Source organism: Oncorhynchus gorbuscha, linkage group LG21, assembly GCF_021184085.1.
Source record: "Oncorhynchus gorbuscha isolate QuinsamMale2020 ecotype Even-year linkage group LG21, OgorEven_v1.0, whole genome shotgun sequence".
Taxonomy (NCBI): Eukaryota; Metazoa; Chordata; class Actinopteri; order Salmoniformes; family Salmonidae; genus Oncorhynchus; species Oncorhynchus gorbuscha.
In genome coordinates this window covers 3,674,480-3,696,450 of record NC_060193.1, presented here as the reverse complement: position 1 = coordinate 3,696,450, position 21,971 = coordinate 3,674,480, and the positions used below count along the sequence as shown (strand labels likewise).

The 21,971-nt window shown below is 43.7% G+C and overlaps 1 protein-coding gene across 1 annotated transcript; it reads left to right on the top strand.

Annotated features, from left to right (window-relative positions):
* The first annotated feature begins 955 nt into the window (after window positions 1-955).
* LOC124008323 (saxiphilin-like) lies at window positions 956-8,214 on the top strand. The gene is made up of 6 exons (XM_046319491.1): window positions 956-985; window positions 5,230-5,293; window positions 5,961-6,092; window positions 6,220-6,309; window positions 7,427-7,561; window positions 7,698-8,214. Exons 2-6 carry the CDS (start codon window positions 5,242-5,244, stop codon window positions 7,793-7,795), a joined length of 507 nt encoding a protein of 168 aa, XP_046175447.1. The 5' UTR covers window positions 956-985; window positions 5,230-5,241; the 3' UTR covers window positions 7,796-8,214.
* The last annotated feature ends 13,757 nt before the right edge of the window (window positions 8,215-21,971 follow it).

Genomic DNA, 21,971 nt, shown 5'->3' with positions numbered 1-21,971 from the left:
AAGGCACAACCTTCATTTCTCCAGTGTCAACGTTGATAATGGCTGACCTCGCAGAGGGTGTCCCATGGAGAACGAGTTATGAATAGAAACACATTTCCAAATCACACCTGCATATTAATAACCTCTTGTCTACACACTCATCTCATATGTATATACTGTACTCGATACCATCTACTGTATGCTGCTCTGTACCATCACTCATTCATATATCCTTATGTACATGTTCCTTATCCCCTTACACTGTGTATAAGACAGTAGTTTTGGAATTGTTAGTTAGATTACTTGTTGGTTATCACTGCATTGTCGGAACTAGAAGCACAAGCATTTCGCTACACTCGCATTAACATCTGCTAACCATGTGTATGTGACAAATAAAATTTGATTTGATTTGATTTTAAAGCTAGGGGGCAGCATTTTCACTTTTGGATAAATAGCATGCCCATTTTCAACTTCCTGCTACTCGTGCCAAGAATATAAGATATAGCATATTATTCATAGATTTGGATAGAAAACCCTCTGACGTTTCTAAATCTGTTTGAATCATGTCTGTGAGTATAACAGAACTTATGTAGCAGGCAAAACCCCGAGGACTAACTGTTCAGAATTTTTTTTCTTCCCCCATCTCTCTTCCCTATATTGTCTTTGCCATTGTAAATTTAATGGAAATATACGTGTGTGTGTGAAGTAGGTGTGTTATGTTTATTTAAGATGTTTATTTAAGATGAGGTCAGAGTTGATGTCAGAGTGATTAGAGGGACAATAGAGTGCTGAGTACCCGGCAGTTAGCAGGTGTGGTAGACTACTAATGACCATCACCAGCATCAGAGTTTGGAGAAGCCTAACTACTACATGGTCACGTGGCATTTGACTGCCTTCATGTTCTGTAAATTCCGGTGGGTGTGGTAATACAGTCACCATAAAGGTCCTCGTCCTTCCTCCATTTCCCAGAATTGGACTGGTTCAGAAAAATCACACCAACAATAACGTAAGTAAATCAACACTTTAATCTCTGGATTCCTTCATGTATTTATTTGTATGGGATGTGAATCAGTTCCTGTAGTACAGTAAAGACAACTGTCAGTCTTCTACATCTTACCTCCAACGCCTTTCATCTACAATTAGAAAACAAGAAAAATACACATCAAGAATCAGCCGCAAATAAATAACATTTAGTGAATGAGTATGTACACACACACCTTGGTGGAACAGTTGATAGCAGTGCCTGGTGGAGTCTCAGTACCCTGGATCTTCTGTCCAGTAGTGGTCACACACCAACAGTAACCTACCAGAAATAGACATGTTGCATATACACATTGAATTGTCACATTCAACTGAATTGGAGGATTTAGTGTCTGCATGTGCATCCGTGTTAACCTGTAGAGCCTGAACATTGCTCAGGGGTGTATTGTCCATTGTCGTCACACGTGGGGGATTGTAGGCTCCAATTGAGCCATTTAAAGTGCCATCTCTAGCATCCTCACATGGGGTCTTCGGTCATATCATAGCATCTGGACACAGGTCACATGCATTGTAATGTGGACATAGCATTTCAGGACAATATACATTTCTGGACGCTGTTTGAGAGTTGGGCCAGTAGTTCAAATCAGAGCTTCCCGGCTAAATATTGAAGTTGTTTAAAAGCCCTGGTCAGTCAATTCTGGTTCTGTGTTTTGTAGAAGAGCTGATGAAACTAAGACTGGAAATTGTATCAGTGTTATTTCCTGATATTTGCTAGACAATCCAATGATACATCCAGTTGAATGATCAAACCATGGTCCTTCTCTAGCTCGGTTGGTAGAGCATGGCGCTTGTAACGCCAGGGTAGTGGGTTCGATCCCCGGGACCACCCATACGTAGAATGTATGCACACATGACTGTAAGTCGCTTTGGATAAAAGCGTCTGCTAAATGGCATATATTATATTATAATACCTCAGTCCAGCATCTAGACACCAATATACATCTCTGGTACTAGAGGAGTGGCAGGTAGCCTGCAGTTAGAGAGTTGGGCCAGTAGCTCAAATCAGTGAGCTGACAAGTTGATATATCCATCTATGTGCCCTTAAGCAAGGCACAACCTTCATTTCTCCAGTGTCCAGGTTGATAATGGCAGACCTCTCAGAGGGTGTCCCATGGAGAACCGGTAATGAATAGAAAAACATTTCCAAATCACACCTGTGTATTAATTATTAATATTAAAACTCACTTCACTTCACAGGAATATGTATCCTTCCCAAATGGCTCCTCACTCCTTGTGTAGTTAACTACCTTTGACAAGGGCCTACAATGCACTACATAGGGAATGGGAAGCATTATAGATAGTCAGAGACTACCCATTTACTGCAAAGGTAACTAGTAGTCTACGCTCTTAAATTCAGGGGGCCACTCCACAAAAATGGCACAACTACATAGTGCACTACATTTGACAAGGGCATATAACATTTAGGTAACATTGGAGATGCAGATAGTCTATTAAATAATGATGCCCTCTGACCTTCTGCACTCTTCCAAGGGATTCACTGGGTGTCTCCCAGTACCATTTTTGTGGAGTGACCCCCTGAATTTAAGAGCGTAGACTACTAGTTACCTTTGCAGTAAATGGGTAGTCTCTGACTATCTATAATGCTTCCCATTCCCTATGTAGTGCATTGTAGGCCCTTGTCAAAGGTAGTCCACTACACAAGGAGTAAGGAGCCATGTGGGAAGGATACATATTCCTGTGTGCCAGGCTAATCTATTGTATGTGGTTGAAGAAGTGATACCAGAGTTACATCAGAAGACTAGTAGCACCGTGTTGCCCATACTTCTTCTTGGGGTCCTCAGGACTGGGTTACATCAGAAGACTAGTAGCACCGTGTTGCCCATACTTCTTCTTGGGGTCCTCAGGACTGGGTTACATCAGAAGACTAGTAGCACCGTGTTGCCCATACTTCTTCTTGGGGTCCTCAGGACTGGGTTACATCAGAAGACTATTAGCACCGTGTTGCCCATACTTCTTCTTGGGGTCCTCAGGACTGGGTTACATCAGAAGACTAGTAGCACCGTGTTGCCCATACTTCTTCTTGGGGTCCTCAGGACTGGGTTACATCAGAAGACTAGTAGCACCGTGTTGCCCATACTTCTTCTTGGGGTCCTCAGGACTGGGTTACATCAGAAGACTAGTAGCACCGTGTTGCCCATACTTCTTCTTGGGGTCCTCAGGACTGGGTTACATCAGAAGACTAGTAGCACCGTGTTGCCCATACTTCTTCTTGGGGTCCTCAGGACTGAGTTACATCAGAAGACTAGTAGCACCGTGTTGCCCATACTTCTTCTTGGGGTCCTCAGGACTGGGTTACATCAGAAGACTAGTAGCACCGTGTTGCCCATACTTCTTCTTGGGGTCCTCAGGACTGGGTTACATCAGAAGACTATTAGCACCGTGTTGCCCATACTTCTTCTTGGGGTCCTCAGGACTGGGTTACATCAGAAGACTAGTAGCACCGTGTTGCCCATACTTCTTCTTGGGGTCCTCAGGACTGAGTTACATCAGAAGACTAGTAGCACCGTGTTGCCCATACTTCTTCTTGGGGTCCTCAGGACTGGGTTACATCAGAAGACTAGTAGCACCGTGTTGCCCATACTTCTTCTTGGGGTCCTCAGGACTGGGTTACATCAGAAGACTAGTAGCACCGTGTTGCCCATACTTCTTCTTGGGGTCCTCAGGACTGAGTTACATCAGAAGACTAGTAGCACCGTGTTGCCCATACTTCTTCTTGGGGTCCTCAGGACTGGGTTACATCAGAAGACTATTAGCACCGTGTTGCCCATACTTCTTCTTGGGGTCCTCAGGACTGGGTTACATCAGAAGACTAGTAGCACCGTGTTGCCCATACTTCTTCTTGGGGTCCTCAGGACTGGGTTACATCAGAAGACTAGTAGCACCGTGTTGCCCATACTTCTTCTTGGGGTCCTCAGGACTGGGTTACATCAGAAGACTAGTAGCACCGTGTTGCCCATACTTCTTCTTGGGGTCCTCAGGACTGGGTTACATCAGAAGACTAGTAGCACCGTGTTGCCCATACTTCTTCTTGGGGTCCTCAGGACTGGGTTACATCAGAAGACTAGTAGCACCGTGTTGCCCATACTTCTTCTTGGGGTCCTCAGGACTGGGTTACATCAGAAGACTAGTAGCACCGTGTTGCCCATACTTCTTCTTGGGGTCCTCAGGACTGGGTTACATCAGAAGACTAGTAGCACCGTGTTGCCCATACTTCTTCTTGGGGTCCTCAGGACTGGGTTACATCAGAAGACTAGTAGCACCGTGTTGCCCATACTTCTTCTTGGGGTCCTCATTACTGGGTTACATCAGAAGACTAGTAGCACCGTGTTGCCCATACTTCTTCTTGGGGTCCTCAGGACTGGGTTACATCAGAAGACTAGTAGCACCGTGTTGCCCATACTTCTTCTTGGGGTCCTTAGGACTGGGTTACATCAGAAGACTAGTAGCACCGTGTTGCCCATACTTCTTCTTGGGGTCCTCAGGACTGGGTTACATCAGAAGACTAGTAGCACCGTGTTGCCCATACTTCTTCTTGGGGTCCTCAGGACTGGGTTACATCAGAAGACTATTAGCACCGTGTTGCCCATACTTCTTCTTGGGGTCCTCAGGACTGGGTTACATCAGAAGACTAGTAGCACCGTGTTGCCCATACTTCTTCTTGGGGTCCTCAGGACTGGGTTACATCAGAAGACTAGTAGCACCGTGTTGCCCATACTTCTTCTTGGGGTCCTCAGGACTGGGTTACATCAGAAGACTATTAGCACCGTGTTGCCCATACTTCTTCTTGGGGTCCTCAGGACTGGGTTACATCAGAAGACTAGTAGCACCGTGTTGCCCATACTTCTTCTTGGGGTCCTCAGGACTGAGTTACATCAGAAGACTAGTAGCACCGTGTTGCCCATACTTCTTCTTGGGGTCCTCAGGACTGGGTTACATCAGAAGACTATTAGCACCGTGTTGCCCATACTTCTTCTTGGGGTCCTCAGGACTGAGTTACATCAGAAGACTAGTAGCACCGTGTTGCCCATACTTCTTCTTGGGGTCCTCAGGACTGGGTTTAGAAAATGCTGCTTTGGCTGTTATTTCGGTTTTGTACCCAATAGTGGATTTCCTTAACCTCTCCTCTAGTACCCACAGCCATTCCAGATCCTTTAAAATGCTCAACTAATCTCTCTTTCTCTCTCTCAGGAGACTATCACCATGGCGATATTGACCATCATTCTGCTTGTCAGCACGGCTTTTGCTCTGGGAGGTAAGCGTGACAGACGTCACACCAACCCACCAACATCTTAATTAAACATACCACACCTACTTCACACATGTAGGTGTTAATACACAGGTGTGATTTGGAAATGTGTGTCTATTCATTACCGGTTCTCCATGGGACACCCTCTGAGAGGTCTGCCATTATCAACCTGGACACTGGAGAAATGAAGGTTGTGCCTTGCTTAAGGGCACATAGATGGATATATCAACTTGTCAGCTCACTGATTTGAACTACTGGCCCAACTCTCTAACTGCAGGCTACCTGCCACTCCTCTAGTACCAGAGATGTATATTGGTGTCTAGATGCTGGACTGAGGTATTCTGATATGAATGGTTTGATCATTCAACTGGATGTATCATTGGATTGTCTAGCAACTATCAGGAAATAACACTGATACAATTTTCAGTCTTAGTTTCATCAGCTGTTATACGAAACTGGAATTTGACTCCACAGGCGTTTTAAACAAGTAGCAGAATTAATATTTATCCAGGAAGTACCTAGGTATCATCTGAAATGGAACCCTATTCCGTAAAAACTACTTCTGAATAGGACCCATATGGGACGCACCCCAAGATTCCAGAATGTATGTCCAGAAATGTATATTGTCCTGCAATATTATGTCCACATTACAGTTCATGTTACCTGTTTCCAGATACTATGATACTACCCAAGCCCCCATGTGAGGATGCTAGAGATTCCGTGCCACATGGCCAAGTTGGAGCCTACATCCCCACGTGTGACGCCGCTGGACAATACACCCCTGAGCAATGTTGGGGCTCTACAGGTTAAAACACACACACACACACACTATAAATGCTCCAATTCAGTTGAACATGACAATTCAATATGTTACAGTAAAATGTGTAAATATTATATATTTAACAGGTTATTAACATGTCCATTTCTGGTAGGTTACTGTTGGTGTGTGAACAGTTCTGGACAGAAGATCCAGGGTACTGACACTCCACCAGGCACTGCTAGAATCATCTGTTCCACCCAGAGTAAGTGAGGCCCTGTGGTCTCATCCAACACCATCACCACTTTAAACTCCAACACATCACTACTCTTGATTCCTACCTTGGACCTCTTTATGCTTTCTTTACAAGATGCTAAACTGATTTCTGTGTCATGATCTCTCTTCTTCCTGTGTCATTATCTCTCTTCTTCCTGTCTTTCTGTATCATGATCTCTCTTCTTCCTGTCTTTCTGTGTCATGATCTCTCTTCTTCCTGTCTTTCTGTATCATGATCTCTCTTCTTCCTGTCTTTCTGTGTCATGATCTCTCTTCTTCCTGTCTTTCTGTGTCATGATCTCTCTTCTTCCTGTCTTTCTGTATCATGATCTCTCTTCTTCCTGTCTTTCTGTGTCATGATCTCTCTTCTTCCTGTCTTTCTGTGTCATGATCTCTCTTCTTCCTGTCTTTCTGTGTCATGATCTCTCTTCTTCCTGTCTTTCTGTATCATGATCTCTCTTCTTCCTGTCTTTCTGTGTCATGATCTCTCTTCTTCCTGTCTTTCTGTGTCATGATCTCTCTTCTTCCTGGGTCTTTCCACTACCGACCATTCAGGTCCTTAACCCTCATCCTCTTGCTACATACCATCAGAACTGACAGCCATATTGTTCTCAATCCAGCACAGCTGTTGCCAAAACAATTACTTCTTAATTTCCTGCATTTTTTTTCTTCACTACTCGCCGCCATTTTGGACATCCAACTCTCCGGGCGGGGTTCCAGAGGGAGGGTTCTGACTGGACGGGTCCTTAAAAAGGAGAGGAGGGAGAATTTAACTCACAGGCAGGACAGAGGGAGAGACCCAGTGAAGATCTCTGAAGTAGTGAAGCAACAACTGAATATTTCAGAAATGTACATCTGAAATGGCTTCCTATTCTGTATAGGGCACTTCTCCTGACCAGGGCCCTTCGGGGAACAGGGTCCCATATAGGATGCAGTCTCCTGACCAGTGCCCAAAGGGGAACAGGGTCCCATATAGGATGCAGTCTCCTGACCAGGGCCCAAAGTGGAACAGGGTCCCATATAGAACACAGTCCATGATTCCAGAATGTATATCCATAATTTTTATGTTATGTCCACATTACAATGTATGTTGCCTGTGTGTCCAGATGGTGCGATACGACCCAAGACCCCATGTGAGGATGCTAGAAATGCTGCCGTGCCACATGGCCAAGTTGGAGCCTACATCCCCATGTGTGACGCCGCTGGACAATACACCCCTGAGCAATGTTGGGGCTCTACAGGTTAAAACACACACACACACACACAATAAATGCTCCAATGCAGTTGTACGTGACAATTCAATGTGTTACAGTAAAATGTATATTTGTGTAAATATTGTATTATGTAACAGGTTACTAACATGTCTCTTTCTGGTAGGTTACTGTTGGTGTGTGAACAGTTCTGGACAGAAGATCCAGGGTACTGACACTCCACCAGGCACTGCTAGAATCAACTGTTCCACTAAGTCTAAATGAGGCCCTGTGGTGGTAAAGGAGGCCCCACTATATAGTCCGACACATCACTACTCTTGCTTCCTACCTTGCTTCCTACCTTGGACCTCTTTATGCTTTCTTTACAAGATGCTCCAATGATTTCAGTGTCATGATCTCCCTTCTTCCTGTGTCCCTCTGTCATGACATCTCTTCATCTCTTCTAATGTAATTCTAATTATGACAGCTGTGGTCCTCCATAGACATCGTCATGTCATTCCAATATATACAGGAGTTCAGAGTCCAGAATCAGAACCATGCTACTCTGAGTCTGAAGAATTGTTCCAGACCACAGAGGGATGAAAGATCCCTTGACTGATTCTACATCGTCACATTTCACTAAATCATTCCCTTGTTTGCTTCATGCATTATATCACCCTGTAAAATAAAGTACATGCTCTTCATCTTTACACGAGTAAATGTTGTATTAGAACTTGTAGGATGAAAGATGATTCATGTTCCCTGGTTTTGTTACATGTTGATGCCATCTGATCATTTAGGGCCAGACTGATCTATTAATGGTTAGGGAACTTCATGTTCATGCCAATGTTTGGAGGAAGCTTGCCAGAAAATGAACATGTTCAGTACAGTATTAGCGAGCTAGAATGTGTGGGTGATTCACATCATTGCTCTGTGTGAACAGGACATCAAAGAAGTGAAATTAATAACTTTAGTGGGGTAAGTAAATGTTCAGCCTGTAATTTTATAATTAAAACACACACCACATGACACAGTATGTGAACACCTGCTTGTCAAACATCTCATTAACAAAATCATGGAGTTGGTCCCCCTCCCCCTGTTGTCACGTTCTGACCTTTATTTCCTGTGTTTTGTATTTAGTTAGTATGGTCAGGGCGTGAGTTGGGTGGGCAGTCTATGTTTGTTTTTCTAGGTTTTGGGGATTTCTATGTTTTGGCCTAGTATGGTTCTCAATCAGAGGCAGGTGTCATTAGTTGTCTCTGATTGAGAATCATACTTAGGTAGCCTGGGTTTCACTGTGTGTTTGTGGGTGATTGTTCCTGTCTCTGTGTTTGCACCAGATAGGACTGGTTTAGGTTTTCTCACGTTTGTTGTTTTTGTTAGTTATCTCATGTGTAGTTTCTTTATAAATGAAAGAACATGAATAACCACCATGCTGCTTTTTGGTCCGCTTCTCTTTCACCAGAAAACCCTTACACCTTTGCTATAACAGCCTCTACTCTTCTGGGAAGGCTTTACACTAGATGTTGGAACATTGCTGTGGGGACGTGCTTCCATTCAGCCACAACAGCATTAGTGGGGTCTGGCACTGATTTAAGGCGATTAGGCCTGGTTCGTAGTTGGTGTTTCAATTAATCCAAAGTATTCGATTTGAGTTGAGGTCAGGGCTCGGTGCAGGCCAGTCAAGTTCTTCCACACCAATCTCAAACCATTTATGTATAAACCTGCACGGGGATCGTCATGCTGAAACTGGAAAGGGCCCTCCCCAAACTGATTCCACAAAATTGGAAGCACAGAATTGTCTACAATGTACGCAGTAGCATTAAGATTTTCCTTCACTGAAACTAAGGGCCCGAACCATGAACCGCCCCAGACCATTATCCCTCCACCAAACTTTAGTTGGCACTATGCATTCGAGCAGTTAACGTTCTCCTGGAAGACTTTTTACAAACTGACTTGTTGAAAAGGTGGTTTCCTATGACGGTGCCACATTGAAGGTCACTGAGCTCTTGTGTAAGGCAATTCTACGGCCAATGTTTGTCTATGGAGATTGCATGGCTGGGGAATGGTGTGACAAGCAAAAATCTTCCATTCTGTGGCAGGTCTTTAGGGTGAAAACAGCTCGTTGATGAAAGGTCAAAACAGAATGGCAGATGTCATGCGAGCTGGACAATTGAGTGGAAAACATCGCCTGGCCTGATCAATCCCGGTTCCTGTTGCATCATGCTGATGGTAGAGTCAAGATTTGGTGGAAGCTGCATCAGTCCACGGCCACATCCTGCCTGGTGTCAAAGTACAGGCTGGTGGAGGAGGTGTAATGATGTTTCCCAGGAACACGTTAAGTCCCTTGATACCAATTGAGGAATGTTTCCAAGACCTGAAGAATTCAGGCTTTTCTGGTGGCAATGGGAGGGTCCAACCCAGAACTAGATGGGTGAATCTAATAAACTGTATACATCTATTCATTTTTCAAACTGGTCTACCTTCAGACGAGTCTTGTGTGAAAAGAAATACAGGCGTAAAGTCTATTGATGTTGGGGTCAAATTAGGGTCTTGATGGTGGGGTCATATCAGTGTATATTGATGGTGGGGTCATATTAGTGTATTGATGGTGGGGTCATATCAGTGTGTATTGATGGTGGGGTTATATTAGTGTGTATTGATGGTGGGGTCATATCAGTGTGTATTGATGGTGGGGTAATATTAGTGTATTGATGGTGGGGTCATATTAGTGTATTGATGGTGGGGTCATATTAGTGTGTATTGATGGCGGGGTCATATCAGTGTGTATTGATGGTGGGGTCATATTAGTGTATTGATGGTGGGGTCATATTAGTGTGTATTGATGGTGGGGTCATATCAGTGTGTATTGATGGTGGGGTCATATTAGTGTATTGATGGTGGGGTCATATTAGTGTATTGATGGTGGGGTCATATTAGTGTATTGATGGTGGGGTCATATCAGTGTGTATTGATGGTGGGGTCATATCAGTGTGTATTGATGGTGGGGTCATATCAGTGTATTGATGGTGGGGTCATATCAGTGTATTGATGGTGGGGTCATATTAGTGTATTGATGGTGGGGTCATATCAGTGTATTGATGGTGGGGTCATATCAGTGTTTTGATGGTGGGGTCATTTCAGTGTTTTGATGGTGGGGTCATCAGTGTGTATTGATGGTGGGGTCATATCAGTGTATTGATGGTGGGGTCATATTAGTGTATATTGATGGTGGGGTCATATCAGTGTATATTGATGGTGGGGTCATATCAGTGTATATTGATGGTGGGGTCATATCAGTGTTTTGATGGTGGGGTCATTTCAGTGTTTTGATGGTGGGGTCATATTAGTGTATTGATGGTGGGGTCATATCAGTGTATATTGATGGTGGGGTCATATCAGTGTGTATTGATGGTGGGGTCATATCAGTGTATATTGATGGTGGGGTCATATCAGTGTATATTGATGGTGGGGTCATATCAGTGTTTTGATGGTGGGGTCATATCAGTGTGTATTGATGGTGGGTCATATTAGTGTATTGATGGTGGGGTCATATCAGTGTGTGTTGATGGTGGGGTCATATCAGTGTGTATTGATGGTGGGGTCATATCAGTGTGTATTGATGGTGGGGTCATATCAGTGTATTGATGGTGGGGTCATATCAGTGTGTATTGATGGTGGGGTCATATCAGTGTGTATTGATGGTGGGGTCATATTAGTGTGTATTGATGGTGGGGTCATATCAGTGTGTATTGATGGTGGGGTCATATCAGTGTGTATTGATGGTGGGGTCATATTAGTGTGTATTGATGGTGGGGTCATATCAGTGTGTATTGATGGTGGGGTCATATCAGTGTATTGATGGTGGGGTCATATCAGTGTATTGATGGTGGGGTCATATCAGTGTGTATTGATGGTGGGGTCATATCAGTGTGTATTGATGGTGGGGTCATATTAGTGTGTTGATGGTGCGGTCATATCAGTGTATTGATGGTGGGGTCATATCAGTGTGTATTGATGGTGGGGTCATATTTGTGTGTTGATGGTGGGGTCATATTTGTGTGTTGATGGTGGGGTCATATTAGTGTATTGATGGTGGGGTCATATCAGTGTGTATTGATGGTGGGGTCATATTAGTGTGTATTGATGGTGGGGTCATATTAGTGTATTGATGGTGGGGTCATATCAGTGTGTATTGATGGTGGGGTCATATCAGTGTGTATTGATGGTGGGGTCATATTAGTGTGTATTGATGGTGGGGTCATATTAGTGTATTGATGGTGGGGTCATATCAGTGTGTATTGATGGTGGGGTCATATCAGTGTGTATTGATGGTGGGGTCATATCAGTGTGTATTGATGGTGGGGTCATATTAGTGTATTGATGGTGGGGTCATATCAGTGTGTATTGATGGTGTGGTCATATCAGTGTATTGATGGTGGGGTCATATTAGTGTGTATAGATGGTGGGGTCATATCAGTGTATTGATGGTGGGGTCATATCAGTGTGTATTGATGGTGGGGTCATATTAGTGTATTGATGGTGGGGTCATATTAGTGTATTGATGGTGGGGTCATATTAGTGTATTGATGGTGGGGTCATATTAGTGTGTATTGATGGTGGGGTCATATCAGTGTGTATTGATGGTGGGGTCATATCAGTGTATTGATGGTGGGGTCATATCAGTGTATTGATGGTGGGGTCATATCAGTGTATTGAAGGTGGGGTCATATCGGTGTGTATTGATGGTGGGGTCATATTAGTGTATTGATGGTGGGGTCATATTAGTGTATTGATGGTGGGGTCATATTAGTGTGTATTGATGGTGGGGTCATATCAGTGTGTATTGATGGTGGGGTCATATCAGTGTATTGATGGTGGGATCATATCAGTGTATATTGATGGTGGGGTCATATCAGTGTGTTGATGGTGGGGTCATATTAGTGTATTGATGGTGGGGTCATATTAGTGTATTGATGGTGGGGTCATATTAGTGTGTATTGATGGTGGGGTCATATCAGTGTGTATTGATGGTGGGGTCATATCAGTGTATTGATGGTGGGATCATATCAGTGTATATTGATGGTGGGGTCATATCAGTGTGTTGATGGTGGGGTCATATCAGTGTGTATTGATGGTGGGGTCATATCAGTGTGTATTGATGGTGGGGTCATATCAGTGTATTGATGGTGGGGTCATATTAGTGTATTGATGGTGGGGTTATATTAGTTTTAATTCTAGATCTTTCTTTGGTATTTTGCATTTAAACGTACGCAGCCTGTTGTCAAAAATGCATGGGGTTAGGAATTGGGCTAAAATCAACTGATGCCGATGTAATTGTGTTTTCTGAAACCTGGCTCAGCAAGTCTGTTTTTGATAAGGATATTTGTATAGGTGGTTACAATGTTGATCGCACTGATCGAGTTAACCATGTGTATGTGACCAATACAATTGTATTTGATTTTGCGCAGACCCTGTTACACAGAGACATGGCTCAGACCCTGATATATATGGGTGGCAGGTAGCCTAGTGGCTAGAGCGTTGGACTAGTAACCAAAAGGTTGCCAGATTGAATCTCTTTGCTGACAAGGTAAAAATCTGTTGTTCTGCCCCTGAACAAGGCACTTAACCCACTGTTCCTAGGCCGTCATTGAAAATAAGAATTTGTTCTCAACTGACCTGGCTAGTTAAGTAAAAAAAAAATTGAGATATGGCTCAGACCCTGTTATACAGAGATATGGCTCAGACCCTGTTATACAGAGATATGGCTCAGACCCTGTTATGTAGAGATATGGCTCAGACCCTGTTATATAGAGATATGGCTCAGACCCTGTTATACAGAGATATGGCTCAGACCCTGTTATATAGAGATATGGCTCAGACCCTGTTATGTAGAGATATGGCTCAGACCCTGTTATGTAGAGATATGGCTCAGAACCTGTTATGTAGAGATATGGCTCAGACCCTGTTATGTAGAGATATGGCTCAGACCCTGTTATATAGAGATATGGCTCAGACCCTGTTAGATAGAGATATGGCTCAGACCCTGTTATAAAGAGATATGGCTCAGACCCTGTTATAAAGAGATATGGCTCAGACCCTGTTAGATAGAGATATGGCTCAGACCCTGTTATAAAGAGATATGGCTCAGACCCTGTTATACAGAGATACGGCTCAGACCCTGTTATATAGAGATACGGCTCAGACCCTGTTATATAGAGATATGGCTCAGACCCTGTTGTACAGAGATATGGCTCAGACCCTGTTATGTAGAGATATGGCTCAGACCCTGTTATATAGAGATATGGCTCAGACCCTGTTATACAGAGATATGGCTCAGACCCTGTTATACAGAGATATGGCTCAGACCCTGTTATGTAGAGATATGGCTCAGACCCTGTTATATAGAGATATGGCTCAGACCCTGTTATATAGAGATATGGCTCAGACCCTGTTATACAGAGATATGGCTCAGACCCTGTTATACAGAGATGTGGCTCAGACCCTGTTATACAGAGATATGGCTCAGACCCTGTTATACAGAGATATGGCTCAGACCCTGTTATATAGAGATATGGCTCAGACCCTGTTATGTAGAGATATGGCTCAGACCCTGTTATATAGAGATATGGCTCAGACCCTGTTAGATAGAGATATGGCTCAGACCCTGTTATAAAGAGATATGGCTCAGACCCTGTTATAAAGAGATATGGCTCAGACCCTGTTATAAAGAGATATGGCTCAGACCCTGTTATATAGAGATATGGCTCAGACCCTGTTATACAGAGATATGGCTCAGACCCAGTTATACAGAGATATGGCTCAGACCCTGTTATATAGAGATATGGCTCAGACCCTGTTATGTAGAGATATGGCTCAGACCCTGTTATGTAGAGATATGGCTCAGACCCTGTTATATAGAGATATGGCTCAGACCCTGTTATGTAGAGATATGGCTCAGACCCTGTTATATAGAGATATGGCTCAGACCCTGTTAGATAGAGATATGGCTCAGACCCTGTTATAAAGAGATATGGCTCAGACCCTGTTATGTAAAGATATGGCTCAGACCCTGTTATATAGAGATATGGCTCAGACCCTGTTATATAGAGATATGGCTCAGACCCTGTTATGTAGAGATATGGCTCAGACCCTGTTATATAGAGATATGGCTCAGACCCTGTTATGTAGAGATATGGCTCAGACCCTGTTATGTAGAGATATGGCTCAGACCCTGTTATATAGAGATATGGCTCAGACCCTGTTATGTAGAGATATGGCTCAGACCCTGTTATATAGAGATATGGCTCAGACCCTGTTATGTAGAGATATGGCTCAGACCCTGTTATATAGAGACATGGCTCAGACCCTGTTATAAAGAGATATGGCTCAGACCCTGTTATACAGAGATATGGCTCAGACCCTGTTATGTAGAGATATGGCTCAGACCCTGTTATATAGAGATATGGCTCAGACCCTGTTATGTAGAGATATGGCTCAGACCCTGTTATATAGAGATATGGCTCAGACCCTGTTATGTAGAGATATGGCTCAGACCCTGTTATATAGAGACATGGCTCAGACCCTGTTATAAAGAGATATGGCTCAGACCCTGTTATATAGAGATATGGCTCAGACCCTGTTATGTAGAGATATGGCTCAGACCCTGTTATATAGAGACATGGCTCAGACCCTGTTATAAAGAGATATGGCTCAGACCCTGTTATACAGAGATATGGCTCAGACCCTGTTATATAGAGATATGGTTCAGACCCTGTTATAGAGAGATATGGCTCAGACCCTGTTATATAGAGATATGGCTCAGACCCTGTTATATAGAGATATGGCTCAGACCCTATTATACAGAGATATGGCTCAGACCCTGTTATACAGAGATATGGCTCAGACCCTGTTATATAGAGATATGGCTCAGACCCTGTTATGTAGAGATATGGCTCAGACCCTGTTATATAGAGATATGGCTCAGACCCTGTTATATAGAGATATGGCTCAGACCCTGTTATGTAGAGATATGGCTCAGACCCTGTTATATAGAGATATGGCTCAGACCCTGTTATGTAGAGATATGGCTCAGACCCTGTTATATAGAGACATGGCTCAGACCCTGTTATATAGAGATATGGCTCAGACCCTGTTATATAGAGATATGGCTCAGACCCTGTTATAGAGAGATACGGCTCAGACCCTGTTATACAGAGATATGGCTCAGACCCTGTTATATAGAGATATGGCTCAGACCCTGTTATATAGAGATATGGCTCAGACCCTGTTATGTAGAGATATGGCTCAGACCCTGTTATGTAGAGATATGGCTCAGACCCTGTTATAAAGAGATATGGCTCAGACCCTGTTATAAAGAGATATGGCTCAGACCCTGTTATAAAGAGATATGGCTCAGACCCTGTTATATAGAGATATGGCTCAGACCCTGTTATACAGAGATATGGCTCAGACCCTGTTATATAGAGATATGGCTCAGACCCTGTTATGTAGAGATATGGCTCAGACCCTGTTATATAGAGATATGGCTCAGACCCTGTTATGTAGAGATATGTCTCAGACCCTGTTATATAGAGATATGGCTCAGACCCTGTTATGTAGAGATATGGCTCAGACCCTGTTATAAAGAGACATGGCTCAGACCCTGTTAGATAGAGATATGGCTCAGACCCTGTTATAGAGAGATATGGCTCAGACCCTGTTATATAGAGATATGGCTCAGACCCTGTTATATAGAGATATGGCTTAGACACTGTTATATAGAGATATGGCTCAGACCCTGTTATAGAGAGATATGGCTCAGACCCTGTTATATAGAGATATGGCTCAGACCCTGTTATAGAGAGATACGGCTCAGACCCTTTGAATCCAAGATGGCGTAGCAGTCTGATGTCTTCGTCCTGTTGTGTCTCTTGCATATATCGTTTACATCTTTTTTTTCCGCATATCTATCATTTAAAATAATTTGCTAAACCTCAACTTCTAAATTCTCTCCTGCAACCCGCCTCATCCAATGAGGCGTGGATCTGCTTTTTTTTCTAATGTATTTATATTTACTTCGGATCTGGAATACTTCAACTGAAGCAAGCCAGCTAACTACCAGCTATCAGTCAGCAAACCATTGTCAGCGGACATCAGCTAACCTTCAGCTCGGAAAGCTCTCTCCAGTTCCAACAACGTGACTAACCAGAGCATAACGCACCTATAACTTTTATCCCCTGATTCCTACAACAAACTGAACATTTTCATCTGGATCTTCACAACTAGCCATCTGCAGTCCCGGATCACTACTCCTGGCTTGCATTTCCATCCCAGACCAAGCACCAATTAGCTTGAAGCTAGCCCGGTCAGGGATCCTGTGCTACCACCGAAGTATACTCCTGGGCTACAATATCCGGACCCCTTCTACAGCCGGTACGGGGCACGGAACCCCGCAGATCCACTACGACTTGAATATCGACATAATCTGCCCGAGGACTCCAACAGGCCCCTCAGGTGCGACGCCCGCTGAAGGCCCATTCTGCTAACCAGCTAACTACCTAGAGCTACTTGGAACCCAAGTAATTCCACGACTGGTCTATCGACGTCACTGCACGAAGAGGCTAAAACAGACTTACCCCCATCGCGACGTCCCCCAAAGGCTAACTTGCTAGCCCCTGCTATCTGCTTGCTGGCTAACCCGGTCTGCTAATTGCTAGCTTGCCGGCCCCAGTCTGCTAACTGCTAGCTTGCCCGGTCTGTTAACTGCTAGCCCCTGCTAACTGCTAGCTAACCCAGTCTGCTAACTGCTTGCTAACCCGGCTTGCGAACTGCTAGCTTGCCCCCTGTCGACTAACTGCTAGCTTCCAGACCCCGGCCTGCTAAGTGCTAGCTTGCCTGCCCGGTCTGTAACTGCTAGCCCCTGCTAACTGCTTGCTTGCTTGCTAACCCGGCTTGCTAACTGCTAGCTTGTTTAGCCCCGGCCTACTAACTGTTAGCTTGTTAGCATCGGCCTGCTAACTGTCTGAATCGCTGTGTCCCCAGTCAGCCCAACCACTCACTGGATCCATATGTTCACTTGGCTACGCATGCCTCTCTCTAATATCAATATGCCTTATTCATTACAATCCTGGTTAGTGATTACTGTCTATTTCACTGTAGAGCCTCTAGCCCTGCTCAATATGCCTTAACCAACCATGTTGTTCCACCTCCTACATATGTGATGACATCACCTGGTTTAGACATCTCTCTCATCACTATTCAATGCCTAGATTTACCTCCAATGTACTCTCATCCTACCTTACCTTTGTACCATACACCATGCCTTGAATCTATGCTATCGTGCCCAGAAACTTGCTCCTTTTACTCTGTTCCGAACGTGCTAGACGGCCAGTTCGTATAGCCTTTAGCCGTACCCTTATCCTACTTCTCCTCTGTTCCTCTGGTGATGTGGAGGTTAATCCAGGTCCTGCAGTGCCTAGCTCCACTCTCATTCCCCAGGTGCTCACATTTGTTCACTTCTGTAACCATAAAAGCCTTGGTTTCATTCATGTTAAAATTAGAAGGCTACTCACTAAGTGTGTTTTACTCGCTGCGTTAGCAAACTCTGCCAACCCAGATGTCTTAGCAGTGTCTGAATCCTGGCTCAGGAAAACCACCAAAAACCCTGAAATCTCCATCGCCAACTATAACATTTTCCGCCAAGATAGAACTGCCAAAGGGGGCGGTGTTTCAATCTACTGCAAAGATAGATAGTAATACAGAACTCTGCAGAATAAGTCTGTACCCAAACAATTTGAGTTTAGACTTCTAAAAATGCACCTTTCCAGAAACAAGTCTCTCACTGTTGTCGCTTGCTATAGACCTTCCTCTGTCCCCAGCTGTGCCCTCGGGGACCCTCATAGATGTCAACCTAACTCGCCCTCCAAATAACCCTCTGCTGTTTTCAATCAAGATCTCAGCAATCACTGCCTCATTGCCTGCATCCGTAATGGGTCTGCGACCAAACGACCACCCCTCATCACTGTCAAACGCTACCTGAAACATTTCTGCGGACTGGCCTTTCTAATCCACCTGGCCGGGGTATCCTGGAATGACATTGATGTTAGGAGTAAATGAGTGAAGAGGTGTGGAGTCAGGCGCAGAGAGCAAAGGATGTGGGAAAAACAACACGCTTAAATGTCCTGGAAACATAACATGAACAAAAGTGGAAACACAAATGAACAGAAATATAAAACGGACAGTGTGAAACCCAAAATGCCAACAAAAATACACTCAAACAAGGAAACAGGAGAACAAGCCCGCACGAAACAGAAGCGGGCTGAACAGACTATATATAACCCTATCCTAACAACCAAACTAGAAACAGGTGCTATCAATTAGACAAAACGAAACGAACACAGAACAACGGATCGGCGATAGCTAGTAGACCGGCGACGACGACCGCCGAGCGCCACCCGAACAAGAAGGGGAGTCACCTTCGGTAATATTCATGACATTTGACCTCATCCCGTCAGTAGATGATGCCTGGCTATTCTTTAAAAGTGCCTTCCGCACCATCTTAGATAAGTATGCCCCTCTCAAAATGTTGAACTAGGCACAGATATAGTCCTTGGTTCACTCCAGACCTGTCTGCCGTTGACCAGCACAAAAATATCCTGTTGCGTTCTGCATTAGCATCGAATAGCCCCCTTGATATGCAACTTTTCAGGGAAGATAAGAACAAATATACACAGGCAGTTAGAAAAGCTAAGGCAAGTTCTGGGACACTGTAAAGTCCATGGAGAATAACAGCACCTCCTCCCAGCTGCCCACTGCTCTGAGGCTAGGAAACACTGTCACCACTGATACATCCACTATAATTAAGAATTTCAATAAGCATTTCTCTACGGCTGGCCATGCTTTCCACCTTGCTACCCCTACCCTGGTCAACTGCCCGGCACCCTCCACAGCAACCCGCCAAGCCCCCACCATTTCTCCTGTACCCAAATCCAGATAGCTGATGTTCTGAAAGAGCTGCAAAATCTGGACCCCTACAAATCAGCCGGGCTAGACAATCTGGACCCTATCTTTGTAAAATTATCTGCTGAAATTGTTGCAACCCCTATTACTAGCCTGTTCAACCTCTCTTTCGTATCGTCTGAGATTCCCAAAGATTGGAAAGCTGCTGCTGTCAGAGTGATTAGAGGGACAATAGTGTTGAGTACCAAGCAGTTAGCAAGCGTGGTAGACTACTAATGACCAGCATCAGAGCTTGGAGAAGCCTAACATGGTCACGTGGCATTTGACTGTCTTCATTTCCTGTAACAGTCACCATAACAGTCCTACTCCTTTCTCCATTTCCCAGAAATGAACCGGTTCAGATACATTGTTCAACATATCACACCAACAATAACGTAAGTAAATCAACACTTTATTCTCTGGATTCCTTCATGTATTTATTTGTATGGGATGTGAATCCGTTCCTGTAGTACAGAAAAGACAACTGGCTGTCTTCTACATCTTACTTCCAACTCCTTTCATCTACAATTACAGACAACAACAAAATATACACATCAAGAATCAGCTGAAAAGTAGTAACATTTAGTGAATGAGTATGTATATACACACACCTTGGTGGAACAGTTGCTAGCAGTGCCTGGTGGAGTCTCAGTACCCTGGATCTTATGTCCAGTATTGGTCAAAAAAAACAACAGTAACCTTCCAGAAATAGACATGTTGCATGTACAATCAATACACATTGAACTGTCAAATTCAACTGAATTGAGAATTTTGTGCGTCAGTGTTAACCTGTAGAGCCCCAACAACCTGTATTAACCTGTATTGTCCATTGTCGTCACACGTAGGGGGATGTAGGCTCCAATTGAGCCAGTTATAGTGGTGTCTCTAGCATCCTCACATGGGGTCTTGGGTCGTATCATAGTATCTGGAAACAGGTAACATTCATTGTAATGTGGACATAACATTGCAGGACAATATACATTTCTGGACATACATTCTGGAATCTTGGGTTATGTCCCCTTATGGGCCCTATTCAGAAGTAGTCTATACGGAATAGGGTTCCATTTCAGATGATACCTAGGTACTTCCTGGATTAATATGCAACTTCCTGGATAAATATTCAAATGCCACTGCTTGTTTAAAAGCCCTGTGCAGTCAAAATACAGTTTCTGTCTTTTGTATAAAAGCTGATGAAACTAAGACTGAAAGTGAGGGTAAATTGTATCAGTGTTATTTCCTGATAGTTGCTAGACAATCCAATGATACATCCAGTTGAATGATCAAACCATTCATATCAGAATACCTCAGTCCAGCATCTAGACACCAATATACATCTCTGGTACTAGAGGAGTGGCAGGTAGCCTGCAGTTAGAGAGTTGGGCCAGTACATTTACATTTAAGTCATTTAGCAGACGCTCTTATCCAGAGCGACTTACAAATTAGTTCAAATCAGTGAGCTGACAAGTTGATATATCCATCTATGTGCCCTTAAGCAAGGCACAACCTTCATTTCTCCAGTGTCAACGTTGATAATGGCTGACCTCGCAGAGGGTGTCCCATGGAGAACGAGTTATGAATAGAAACACATTTCCAAATCACACCTGCATATTAATAACCTCTTGTCTACACACTCATCTCATATGTATATACTGTACTCGATACCATCTACTGTATGCTGCTCTGTACCATCACTCATTCATATATCCTTATGTACATGTTCCTTATCCCCTTACACTGTGTATAAGACAGTAGTTTTGGAATTGTTAGTTAGATTACTTGTTGGTTATCACTGCATTGTCGGAACTAGAAGCACAAGCATTTCGCTACACTCGCATTAACATCTGCTAACCATGTGTATGTGACAAATAAAATTTGATTTGATTTGATTTGATTTTAAAGCTAGGGGGCAGCATTTTCACTTTTGGATAAATAGCATGCCCATTTTCAACTTCCTGCTACTCGTGCCAAGAATATAAGATATAGCATATTATTCATAGATTTGGATAGAAAACCCTCTGACGTTTCTAAATCTGTTTGAATCATGTCTGTGAGTATAACAGAACTTATGTAGCAGGCAAAACCCCGAGGACTAACTGTTCAGAATTTTTTTTCTTCCCCCATCTCTCTTCCCTATATTGTCTTTGCCATTGTAAATTTAATGGAAATATACGTGTGTGTGAAGTAGGTGTGTTATGTTTATTTAAGATGTTTATTTAAGATGAGGTCAGAGTTGATGTCAGAGTGATTAGAGGGACAATAGAGTGCTGAGTACCCGGCAGTTAGCAGGTGTGGTAGACTACTAATGACCATCACCAGCATCAGAGTTTGGAGAAGCCTAACTACTACATGGTCACGTGGCATTTGACTGCCTTCATGTTCTGTAAATTCCGGTGGGTGTGGTAATACAGTCACCATAAAGGTCCTCGTCCTTCCTCCATTTCCCAGAATTGGACTGGTTCAG

Excerpts from the sequence above, each read along its gene's own strand:
- LOC124008323 (XM_046319491.1), top strand. The coding sequence starts at position 5,242 with ATGGCGATATTGACCATCATTCTGCTTGTCAGCACGGCTTTTGCTCTG. Across the intron at positions 6,310-7,426 it reads AATCATCTGTTCCACCCAGA|ATGGTGCGATACGACCCAAG; the intron begins GTAAGTGAGGCC and ends CTGTGTGTCCAG. Across the intron at positions 7,562-7,697 it reads GCAATGTTGGGGCTCTACAG|GTTACTGTTGGTGTGTGAAC; the intron begins GTTAAAACACAC and ends TCTTTCTGGTAG.